This window comes from Panthera pardus, unplaced genomic scaffold (genome assembly GCF_024362965.1).
Source record: "Panthera pardus isolate Hobbes unplaced genomic scaffold, ASM2436296v1 HiC_scaffold_10, whole genome shotgun sequence".
Lineage (NCBI taxonomy): Eukaryota > Metazoa > Chordata > Mammalia > Carnivora > Felidae > Panthera > Panthera pardus.
In genome coordinates this window covers 62,601,596-62,614,699 of record NW_026526655.1, presented here as the reverse complement: position 1 = coordinate 62,614,699, position 13,104 = coordinate 62,601,596, and the positions used below count along the sequence as shown (strand labels likewise).

The 13,104-nt window shown below is 36.0% G+C and overlaps 1 protein-coding gene across 10 annotated transcripts in view; it reads left to right on the top strand.

The window, feature by feature from the left end:
* The window catches only part of UBR3 (ubiquitin protein ligase E3 component n-recognin 3), a 226,825-nt gene that overhangs the window by 136,382 nt on the left and 77,339 nt on the right, over nucleotides 1-13,104 (top strand). For all 10 annotated transcript variants that reach the window (XR_008424150.1, XR_008424145.1, XR_008424142.1 and 7 more), the window contains one exon: nucleotides 7,282-7,431. Coding sequence is in view for 7 of the 10 variants with exons in the window: in XM_053907819.1 (XP_053763794.1) it covers nucleotides 7,282-7,431 (150 nt within the window). In the remaining 3 variants the exon portion in view is untranslated. The remainder of the gene's footprint in view (nucleotides 1-7,281; nucleotides 7,432-13,104) is intronic.

The window sequence follows — 13,104 nt, the reverse complement described above, 5'->3', positions numbered from 1 at the left end:
AGAGAGTGCACACAAGCTGGGAAGGGGAAGAGAGAGAGGGAAGGAGAGAGAATCCCAAGCAGGCTCTGTACCGCCAGCATAGAGCCCCACATGGTGCTTGATCTCATGATATCATGACCTGAGCTGAAATCAAGACTTGGATGCACCCCAATAATACAGTTTAATTTGAGATTTATCCTTTTATTTTTTAACATGCATGCTAAAAATGTAATGTTAGCATTTACAGAAGAAGGGGGCTGCGGATATGAGTATATTTTATATATTACATTAAGATATAAAAATACTTACATCCCTAGTGTCCCCTTCTTAGGTAAATAATAACATACTGTGTATGCTTTCTTTACCTTGTTTTTTTCACTTAACATTCTATCCTGGAGATCCCAGCAGACAGTGTATAGAGATCTTCTTCATTCCCTTTTCTAGCTGTATAGTATTCCATTTTGTAGATTTCCCCCGCGCCCAGATTTTATTCAAATGGTCTTCAATTACTGGAATTTGGGTTGCTTCTAGTACAAATAGCACTGCAGTGATTGTCCTTATATATGTATTTATTTGTATTTTGATAATATATCTGTGAAATAGATTTTTAGATGTGGGACTACTAGGCTAAAGGGTAAATACATAGGTAATTTTTCTAGGTACTGTCAAATTACTTTCTTAGGAGTTGTGCTATTTTGCATTCCCACCAACAGTGTGTCATAGTATCACTTTCCTTACATTCTTGCCGTAAGAATAAGTTGTCAAACTTTTGTTTTTTGGTAATGTCATAGTTGAGAAGAAGTGGTATTGTAGTTTAGCTATAATTAGTATTTCTCTTATTATTAAAAAGGATAATCTTTGCATTTTTAACTGCCTCTTATTCCCTGACATCTCTTTTTGCTCCTTACACAGTTTTGTGTGTGGTTTTCTCATGAATTAGCCTCTTTTTCATGTTCTTCCATTTTCTTGGAATCAGATGCATCTGTGAGCTTTGTTCTCTTTCAGGTAGGACCAATCTACTTGGGACATTGGAATGCATGTAGTGCATAGTACTATGCATCTATGGCTGTTGCATATATGTTTAAAAACATTATTTTATGAAGTATCGTTTTGAATTTTGCTGTGTAACTTGTGAAATTCTTGCTCTCTCAACTAAGTAGAAACTACTTGAATTCCTTTTCACTGAAATTAGAAAGCAGATCTCATGGATAGAATATTTTTTACGTTGGTTATTCTGAATCCAAATATGTCAGTTTTGAGGGATGGTGCTTGGTCTGTAATGTCTTGTAAGTTTTTAATTAGTTTCTAAAGTTTACTTTGAGAGAGAGCAAGCTGGGAGGGGCAGGGGGGGAAGAGAGGGAGAGAGAGAGAGAGAGAGAAGGAGAGAGAGAGAATATATCCCAAGCAGGCTCTACATGGCTTCAACTCATGAACCGTGAGAACCTGAGCCGAAATCTAGAGTCAGATGCTTAACCAACTGAGCCACCCAGGTGCCCTTTAAGTTTTTTTTTTTTTTTTTTTTTTTTACTTTTTTTAACGTTTATTTATTTTTGAGCATGAAAAATAGCATGAACGGGGGAGGGGCAGAGAGAGAGGGAGACACAGAATCGGAAGCAAGCTCCAGGCTCTGAGCCATCAGCCCAGAGCCCGACGCGGGGCTCGAACTCGCGGACCGCGAGATCGTGACCTGAGTTGAAGTCGGACGCTTAACCGACTGAGCCACCCAGGCGCCCCAGTTTTTAATTTAAATTCTGGTTAGTTAACGTACAGTGTAATATTAATTTCAGGCGTACAATTTAGTGACCAAACACTTACATAAACACCTGGTGCTCATCACACCATGTGCATTCTTTAATCCCCATCACCTGTTTGACCCATCTTCCCACCCTCCTCCCTTCTGGTAACCATCAATTCTCTATGGTTAAGAGTCTGTTTCTTGGTTTGCCCTTCTCTCTCTCTCTCTCTCTCTCTCTCTCTCTCTCTCTCTCTCTTTCTCTCTTTCTTTCTTTCTCTCTTTCTCTCTCCCTCTCCCCCTCTCCTCTCCCCCATTTTACTTATTTGTTTTGCTTAAGTTTCACATAGGAATGAAATAATGTGGTACTTCTCTTTCTCTGACAGACTTATTTCACTTAGCATTAATACTCTGCCGCTCCATCCATGTCATTGCAAATGACAAGATTTCATTCTTTTTTATGGCTGAGTGATAGGCCATTATTTATATATACCACATCTTCTTTATCCATTCCTTAGTCATTGGACACTTGGGCCTTTTCCATAATTTGGCAATTGTAAATAATGCTGCTATAAATGTTGGGGTACCTGTATCTCTTTGAATTAGTATTTTTGTATTCTTTGTATAAATACCTAGTAATGCAATTGCTGGATTGTAGGGTGGTTCTGTTTTTTTTTAATTTTTATTTTTAATGTTTATTCATTTTTTGAGAGACAGAGAGAGACTGAACATGAGCAGGGGAGGGGCAGAGAGAAAGAGGGAGTCACAGAATCTGAAGCAGACTCCAAGCTCTGAGCTGTCAGCACAGAGCCTGACGTGGGGCTCGAACTCACTCGTGAGCAGTGAGATCATGACCTGAGCTGAAGTCGGACTCCCAACCAAGTCACCCAGGTACCCCTGGGTGGTTTTATTTTTAACCTTTTGAAGAACCTCCATACTGTTTTCCAGAGTGGCTGCACCAGTTTGCATTCCCACCAGCAGTGCAAAAGAGATCCTTTCTCTCCACATCCTCGCCAACATCTGTTGTTGGCTGAGTTGTTAATGTTAGCCATTCTCACAGGTGTGAGGTGGTATCTCATTGTGGTTTTGATTTGTATTTCCATGATGATGAGTGAAGTTGAGCATCATTTCGTGTGTCTGTTGGTCATCTGGATGTCTTCTTTGCAAAAATGTCTATTCATGTTTTCTGCCCATTTTTAATTGGATTATTTGTTTTTTGGGTATTGAGTTTTATAAGTTCTTTATAGATTTTGGATACTGACTCTTTATCCACATTTGTCATTTGCAAATATCTTCTCCCATTCTGTAGGTTGCCTTTTAGTCTCATTGTTTCTTTCACTGTGCAGAAACTTTTTATTTTGATGTAGTACCAGTACTTTGTTTTTGTTTCCCTTGCCTGAGGAGACATATCTGGTAAGAAGTTGCTGTAGCCAGTGTCAAAGGCCAATGCTATGGCTTGTGTTCTCCTCTAGGATTTTAATGGATTCCTATCTCACATTTAGGTCTTTCATCCATTTTGAATTTATTTTTGTGTAAGGTGTAATAAAGTGGTCCAGTTTCATTTTTGCATGTTGCTGTCCAGTTCTCCCAACACCATTTGTTGAAGATGCTGTCTTTTTTCAATTGGATATTCTTTTCTGCTTTGATGAAGATTAATTGACCATATAGTTGTGGGGCTAGGTCTGACATTTTAAGTCCATCATTTGTGACGTGGTGTGTTTCAAAAACTGGAGCCCATAAATAAAAGGTTTTATTTGTACCATAAGACACACACTTCTATCAAGCCAAAACATTTTTTTAAAGCATAATAATATGCTTAACATATCATATGAAACTATTTGAAAGCAAAGGTAATCATCTCTGCCTACCTTCCCTTTTAATCTCACCATTCTGGGGTAAACCATTATAAACAGGTTTTCTTCATATGAATACATATAAAAATTATATAAATGGATTTTTTTTTCTGAAATAAAATTATAGTGTACATAAGGCTGTGCAGTTTGCTTCCTTTTTAAAAAACTTAATGTATCATGAATATCCCTGAAAATTACATATAGTATATATAGATCTCTTCTTATCCTAGATCTCATTATGCACACTTGTGTACACATGCATGCAATATTACATGAATGGGATTAGTGTAAGTGCTTTTCATTTGTGTTTTTTTCTTTTTCTCCCATGACCTATGATTACACTTTGGTTTGTGTACTCCTCTGCTACTCTCTATATTCATATAATCATGTACAAACATACTATAGTTACAGGTTCATTTAAGCTTCTCTCTCTCTCTTCCTCCCTCTCCCTCTTTCCTTTTCTTCCTTCCTTGTTTTTGGTCATTGTTTGCTTTTACCAAATGAGATCACCTTTCCCTGCTCTCTACCTCAGTAATATTTCTAAGTCCTAACCAGTAGTTCTGATTCAGTAGTTTTCAACCTTGATGCACATTAGAATCATTACAGCCTCCTTAAGGTAAATCTGTGCCTGGGTGCCACTATAGATTAAAGAAAAGTCTTTGGGAGTGGAATTCAGACATAGGGAGCTTTAGAAAGTTCACAGCTGATTCTAATGTGCAGCCAAAGTCGAGTACCACTGTTCTAATTTAGTGTTTCTTTTCCTTTCTTTATTTTGGGGCAAGCAGAGAAAGCCCATAATAGTGCATAATGAAGTAATTTACTCAGCCATGTCTTTATTATTGGACATTCACTTTATTTTCAGTTTGTTTTTTATTCTGTTTTAACTAACAATGCTGCAGTAAACAGACAACCTAATTTTCTGAAATTGAAATATCGCTATGTGTATCTACTCTTTGATAGCCACTAGATGGAGATAAATGTTTATTTTTGGTTTTAATATTTGTTAACCAATAGTTTATAAAGATCCAGCTACAGTGATATAAATGTGACATTTAACTCATAGTTTTTTCATGTGTTGCCAGTTAAAAGGACAAAAAGTTCTTTTTCTTGGAACTTTTGGTTTTAGGAATTTGACATTTTCCTCCAAGGTAAATTTAGTCTCACCATATGATCCAGCCATCATGCTGTTAGGTTATTTACCCAATTGATGTAAAAACATAGATCTACACAAAAATCTGAACGAGTGTTTATAGAAGCTTTATTTGTAATCACTAAAAACTGGAAGTAGCCAAGATGTTTTTCAGTAGATGAATGGATGAACAAACTGGTACATCCATACATTGGAGAACTATTCAGCAATAAAAAGGAATAAACTGTTATGCCATACAAAGACATGGATGAATCTTAAATTCATATTGCTTAGTGCAAATAGTCAGTCTGAAAAGGCTATATACTGTATGTTTCCCATTATATGGCATTTTGGAAAGGCCAAAACTATAGAGATGGTGAACAAATCAGTGGTGACCAGGGTTGGGGAAGGGACTTAAGTAAGTGAAGCACAAAGTATTTTTTAGAGCAGTGAAATTATTCTGTATAAGACTGTATGGTTGGATACATAACTATGCATTTTGTCAAAAGCCGTAGAATTTTACAACAGAAAGAGTGAATTTTAATGTATGCAAATTTAAAAAGTCACTTAAGAGGTTGAAGGTCCCAGAATGGACTTCAGAATGTGGCAAGAGGCTCTAACTGTATTTTAAATACACAAAACAGCCTCATTTAGGGGAAGGGGAGAAAAGAGGCTAAGTAACTTTGGAAATTAGTGAAGTCTAGAATACTGAAGATAAAAGGAACTATACATCGACACTGAGGTTGATAACATGCCTCCTGTGGAAGTATGGGTTAACTATTCTGAAACTGCTATCCTGATATACTGAGATTGAACAATTAGGTAAATAGATGGTGGCCTGATGGGAGCTGGATTTCTCACTACTGGAGTGGGAAGTTATAGATAGATAAGAGAAGGCTAAAATGATCCATGTAGTAATAGATTAGAGTTGGAGACTGAAAGTGCTCCCAGTGGCCAAGTTGGCACAGTTTATGCAAGGAAATAAAGTAGTATTGGATTATAACCCTGAGTACAAAATAAATATCCATGAATTCATACTTATATAAATAAATGATTGAATAAATGAAGACGAATAGACAAATTTCCCATGCAGAGGAATTCCAAACCATTTATGTAGATAACTCAACCTTCAAGCAGGTAGAACAACTCTCTACTCCTTAAGTGTAGGCTGTGGTTAGTGACTTCTTTCCAAAAAGTACAGTGTGGAATGGGGGGAAAGTAACGTTACGGTAGAGAAAGTTGGCAAGCACTACCTTAACTAGATGTTCCAGGTAAATATTGATAGTGATGTCATGTTGATAATATGACATTGGTATGATGTGATGAGAATGGTACATTACCTCAGTGGTCTTGTTCTTAAAATCCATAACCTAGGACTAATCTTGAGAAAAGCATTATCCAAGTTACAGTTGAGGAACATAGACATTAGGGTACATGTATCCCTTTAAATCTGTATTTTTGTATTCTTTGGGTAAATATCTTATAGTGCAATTGCTGGATCATAGAGTAGTTCTATATTTAGTTTAGTTTTGTTTTTTTTTTTAACGTTTATTTTTGAGACAGAGAGAGACAGAGCATGAACGGGGGAGGGTCAGAGAGAGGGAGACACAGAATCTGAAACAGGCTCCAGGCTCTGAGCTGTCAGCACAGAGCCCAACGTGGGGCTCGAACTCACGGACTGCAAGATCATGACCTGAGCCGAAGTTGGCCGCCTAACTGACTGAGCCACCCAGGCGCCCCTATTTTTAGTTTTAAGGGAGCTCCATACTGCTGACCAGTTTGCATTCCCACTAACAGTGCAAGAGGGTTCCCCTTTCTCCACATCCTTGCCACGTGTTTCTTGTGTTGTTAATTGTATCCATTCTGACAGGTGTGAGGTGGTACCTCATTGTGGTTTGGTTTGTATTTCCCTGAGAATGAGTGATGTTGAGCATCTTTTCATGTGTCTGTTAGCCATATGGATGTCTTCTTTGGAAAAGTGTCTATTCATGTCTTCTGCACATTTCTTCACTGGGTTATTCGTTTTTTGGGTGTTGAGTTTGGTAAGTTCTTTACAGATTTTTGGATACTGACCAAATACTTTCAGCTAATGTGATTTGCAAATATCCTCTCCCATTTTGTAGGCTGCCTTTTAGTTTTTTTGATTGTTTACTTTGCTGTGCAGAAATTTTTTTATCTTGATAAAGTCCCAGTAGTTCATGTTTGCTTTTGTTTCCCTTGACTTCAGTGATGTTTCTAGTAAGAAGTTGTTCCAGCTGAGGTCAAAGAGGTTGCTGCCTGTGTTCTTCTCTAGGATTTTGATGATTTCCTGTCTCACATTTAGGTCTTTCATCTATTTTGAGTTTATTTTTGTGTATGGTGTAAGAAAGTGGTTCAGTTTCATTCTTTTGCATGCTGCCATCCAGTTTTCCCAGCACCGTTTGTTGAAGAGACTTTTTTTTCCATTGGTATTCTTTCCTTTGTCAAAGATTAGTTGACCATATAGTTGTGGGTCACAAAATTTTTTGAACTTAATTTTTTTCCCTGTATTTTCATTGAAGAAAGATTTTTCTCCTCAGAAATTAAGACCTGCAACTTTTTCCCCCCAGATTCTCCTGAGAACGATATTCCTATGGAGATCGCAACAGCAGAGCCACAAGTTTCTGAGGCAGTATATGATTGTGTTATTTGTGGACAAAGTGGCCCCTCCTCTGAAGACCGACCTACAGGATTGGTTGTACTATTACAAGCATCCTCAGGTAAAATCAAAGTAATTTTTTGGTGGGAACATTTTAGAGCCAAAGTATATACAACAGATTAATAAATACCTGTATTAATCAATTAATATCTTTGGATATACTATAGATCTATATAGCAAGGATCAATTTAGATCTGTATAGCAAAGATTTTTAACATGGCTTTATCTGACTTTCCTGGACATGAGTGTTAGAAGAAGCCCTTAACAGAGAAGTCTTTCTATATGTTACACAGTCTTTTTCCTTAAAGTGTGATGGTATATTATCAATGGTAGGTGGCCAATAACTGAGTTTAGCTTTCTTGACAGTTTGTTTTAAAATTGGAAAGCAGTTTAAGCCCAGAAATACTGTCAGTTTAAATATTTTAATTACATAAGGCACATTCAGGTAGGTTTGCCTTTATGTTTTGAACTACTAGAAGCAGTCATTCTTTTTTTTTTTTTTTTTTAATTTTTTTAGTTTATTTTTTGAGAGAGAGAGCAGGGGAGGGATAGAGACAGAGAGAATGAGAGAGAATCACAAGCAGGCTCCACACTGTCAGCATAGAGCCTAATGTGAGGCTCGAGCTCATGAACCATGAGATCATGACCGAAATGAAGAGTCGGAAGCTTAACCAACTGAACCACCCAGGTGCCCCTATAAGCAGTCATTCTTGAAACAGCCTGCTGAATGATATGTTTGCCAATGTATAGTTAAAAAATTTTTCTTTGAAAAAAAATTGTCTGAATGCCCTTCATCCTCTCCCATACTGAAGTATTTTAAGGTGTGATAGCTCTTACACACTTTTGTCCCAATGAATTCAATCCATTTTCAGCAGGACTTTGTGTGAAGCAAAGAGAAAATAAAATTCTTACACATTTCTCCCAAGCCTTTTTTTCTAGGGCGTTTATTCTCTGAATTAGTATAGTAAAGTGGAAAGAGAAATGACTTCAAATACAGGTATTGCTTGACATAATCTGGTCAAGTTTGTTGCTTTCTTTTAACTATAGAGATAATATTGACCTCCGAGGATTATTGTACTTGTTAAGCAACGTAATATAGGCAAAAGGATCTAATATGATGTCTAGTAAATTAGTTTCTCCTCTTGTGACTTTTCTTGCTTAAAAATAAAATTGATTTGGGAAATAGAAATCAATTGAATAGTTGAATAGAACATTGGAGTAGAGCTGTCAAGATCAGAAATGCTGGCTAAAAAGGAAATGTGTGGGAGTATTGACTAGTTTTATAGCTATTTCTGTTTTCTACTATTGTGAGGAAAGTAGCGTATTAGATTTTTGCCACTTTTTATAACTTCTTCTCCAAATACTTTATAATCATCAATGTAATGTTTTGTTTATTCCTTCATTCATTCATTCCACATATATTTATTGAGAACCTAGGTACAAGATACTGTCACAATAAGAAACAAGGCAATACAAAATCTCTGTCCTAATGCAGAGTTTTGGTTTTTGTTGTTTTAATCTTTGTTTATTATTTTATATTTAGGTTGCTTTCACCAGATTGTCACTTCATTTAATCCTTTTTACAATTTTGCATACTAGCTAAACTTATTAATGTTAGATAATTCTACTATAACATAGCTCTTTTCTCTTTTATAGATAGAAGGAAGTGAATAAAAACTAACATTAAAAAGTGTTAAATCTGAAGAGTGATTTTAATTGGGAACTGTGGCAGGTGAAATCTCTGGCAGTTTCCTTCCTTTCTTTCTGAGCCTCACACACCTACTGACATCGTGCCTTTTACCCCTTTTTACTTTCTCCTTACTTCTGACTTCTTTTTTTATTTTGATCTCTTTTTATCTATTTACATTTGGATATGGAACATTTCAACCACACAATGAAGTAAAGAAATTAGTAAAATTAACTTCCATGTCTCCATCAGTCTTTAATAGTGACTGATTGGCTAATCTTATTTATCCCACCTCCTCAGAATTATATTGAAGCACATTCCAGATATTATTTCAGTTCATCTGTAAACATGTCACTGTTTCAGTTAAAAAGAAAGTTCATGTTTTTTAGATATAACCCAGTCACTTGTAAGTAAATTAGTTCCTCAGTATAGTAAAATACCTCGTCAGTGTTTAAAATTCCCCAATTGTGGGGCGCCTGGGTGGCTCAGTTGGTTGGGCATCCGACTTCGGTTCAGGTCATGATCTCGCGGTCCGTGAGTTCAAGCCCCGCGTCGGGCTCTGTGCTGACCGCTCAGAGCCTGGAGCCTGTTTCAGATTCTGTGTCTCCCTCTCTCTCTGACCCTCCCCTGTTCATGCTCTGTCTCTCTCTGTCTCAAAAATAAATAAACGTTAAAAAAAAATTTTTTTTAAATAAAAAAAAATAAAATTCCCCAATTGTTTCTTATTTACTTTATTTAATTAATTAATTTATACTTATTGGATCTCCTTGTAGTCTTTTAATTAATAAGCTCCCTTTTCATCTCCTCTCTTCCTTCTCCCTTCCCCCAAATAGGGGCCCTCCTATCCCCATACGTTTTACTTTTTTGAAGAAATTAAGTCATTTAAAGAACGTTTTGAATTTTACTGAATGTATCTCTATGATGTTTACCTAGTTCTTCTGTCCACTCTGTTTTCTCTGTTTTTGAAATATTTGCAATGAATTGTGATTATTGCCTAGATTCATCAGTTCATCCACAAATCTTTCTCTTTTTTTGTTTATTAGCTGAAATACTTCTATAAAAGAAATTTTACTTCATCAACTATTTTGATTACTCTGAGACATAAATTATGCACAAAAGGCAGGGTAAATACTGTATTCTTTCCCTTAGATAGTGCTCAAAATATTGAGGTAGCCATTCCTTAGCACTTTCCCAAAATAATTACTTAGTACTTTTTAAATCATTATGATATGTTGCAATTAGTTTCTCATTGAGGATCACATTCTTCCATCTTTGTTCAGTTGGAGCCTCTTCAAGTTACTTCCTCAGTTCTTTTGACACAACTCATGTAGACTTCGGACTTTACATTTTCTGGCATGGCAAGTTATACATTTCTGACCCAGGAATCAGCCATTTCTCTAAGAAGCCCTACTTTCTTTTAGTGGGAAATGGTATTTGGAGACCACAGTCTGGGTGCTAGGTGTGCTTATTGCTCTAGACCTTTTTTATGGCCATTGATTCTTTATTGGCCTACTTTGAAACCATGCATCAAAGAAAAGTCCCATGATATCTCCCCTTAGTCTAACATTTGACTTGTGCTGGATTACATTTTGATTACGAACCCTTCAAAATAACTGCTTGAGATAAGGGTTCTAAAGGTGTTGCTTTATATGCTGTCTCACTATTGTGCAGAATGCCTGTTGTAAATATTATTGACTTGGGAGATTCAGTTCTCCATAGGAGAAGAATACGATGTTATATGATCTTTTCCATATTATTAATCTCCACAGTCTTTGTAGAACTTAAGAAAATCCAAAATTAATGCCAGTGTTTTAATCTTCATAGTGTTTTAAACACATATGTAATTAAAAAAAAACAAAAAAAATATGTAATAAGAAGGAACTAAATCTGGAAAGCAATGCAGATTGAGGTTTTTAAACCAAGTATCAATGTTCTTGTAGAAAAATGCAGATAGATAAAAGCATGAAGGGCAAGGAGTAGAGATGTAACTGTAAAGGAGCAGAATTTTTGTTTACTATTGAAACTAAGTTCAGATTAATTCCAACTTGATTGTTAGAAAATGAAGGTAACTATTTAAGGAGAAACTAAAAAAGAAAAGAAATGAGAAGGAAATCAATACAGTATACTAGAACAACAAATTGAGGAACATATAGAAAATAAATAGCAAAATGGGAAAATTAAATCATCCTAAATCAATAATTACTTGAGATATAAGTGCATTCAGCTCTTTAATTAAAAGGCAGAGATTAACAGAAGAGATTAAAAAACATGAATAGACTGTAGGAGACATTTTATTTCCTTTTTTGTTTTTGAGAGAGAAAAAGAGTGCTCAAGCTGGGTAGGGGGAGAGGGAGAGGGAGAGAGAGAACTCCAAGCAGGCCCCACGCTCAAGGTGGAGCCCTCCCTGGGGCTCAATCCCATGACCATGAGGTCATGACCTGAGCTTAAATCAACTAAGATGCGCAACCAACTTAGCCACCCAGGCACCCTTAGACATTTTAGATCCAAAAGCACAAATGGGTTGAAAATAGGTGTGGGGGCACCTGGGTGGCTCAGTCGGTTAAGTGTCCGACTTTGGCTCAGGTTGTGATCTCACGGTTCGTGGGTTCAAGCCCTGCGTTGGGCTCTGTGCTGACAGCTCCGAGCCTGGAGCCTGCTTTGGATTCTGTGTTTCCCTCCCTTTGCCCCTCCCCTGCTCTCACTCTGTCTCTCTCTCTCTCTCAAAAATAAATAAACATTAAAGAAAATTAAAAAAAAAAGAAAAGAAAAGAAAATGGTTGTGAAAAAATATTCCACACAAATAGTAACCAACAGAGAGCTGGGATGGTAATGCTAATATCAGACACAATAGATTTTAAGTAAAACATTGTTGCAAGAGCAAAAAGGACATTATATATTGATAAATGAATCAATCCATCAAGAAGATAAAAGCAGTTTTAAACATAATATGTACCAAACAGCAGAAACCCGAAATATATGAAGCAAAAATTGATGGAGAAACAGTTTGACGATAATAGTTGAAGACTTCAGTGCCCCACTTTAAATAATGGATAGGACAACTAAACAAACTTTAGCAACAGTATAAAACAATTAGATCTAATAAACTTACATAGAATGCTTTATCCAACAAGAGTAGAGTACACATCTTTCTCAATTGTACGTGGAACATTCTCCAAGATAGATGATGAATTAGGCTATGAACAAGTCTTAATACATTTAAAAAGATTGAAATCATCCAAAGTATCTTCTCTGATCACAGTGGAATGAAACTAGAAATCAGTAACAGAAGAAAAACTGGAAAATTCACAAATAGGTGGAAATTAAATAAGAGATTACAAGTGAAATTAGAAGATACTTAATAGATGAAAATGAAAACACAATATACCAAAACCTGTGGGAAAATAGTGCATAGAAGAAAATTTATAGCTGTAAATGCTTACATTAAAAACAAAGATCCCAAATAAATAACCTAACTTTACACTTTTAAGAAACTAGAGAAAGAAGAGCGAGCTAAACCCAAAGCTAGCATATGGAAAGAAATAATAAAGATTAGAACAGAGATAAATGAAACAGAGAATAGGAAGACAGTAGAAAGAGTCAACAAAAGCAAAAATTGGTTTCTTGAAAATATCATCAAAATTGACAATTTTCAGCTTGACTGACCAAGAATAAAAGAACACACAAATAACTAAAATCAGAAATGGAAGTTGGGGACATTACAATAGGCCTTACAGAAATAAAAAAGACTAAGAATATTATGAACAATTTTCTGTCAATGAATTTGTCAATCTCACCCTTAGGTGAGATGGGTAAGTTCCTAGAAACATAGAAATTACTGAAACTGACTCAAGAAGAAATGGGAAATCTGAATAGACATTAAACAGGTAAAGAGAATGGATCAGTAATCAAAAACTTCTCAACAAAAAAGTCCAGGACCAGGAAACTTCACTCACAATGCTACCGAACATTTAATTTTTTTTTTCTTTCAATTATTTATTTTTGAGAGACAGAGAGAGACAGAGCACAAGTTGGGGAGGGCAGAGAGAG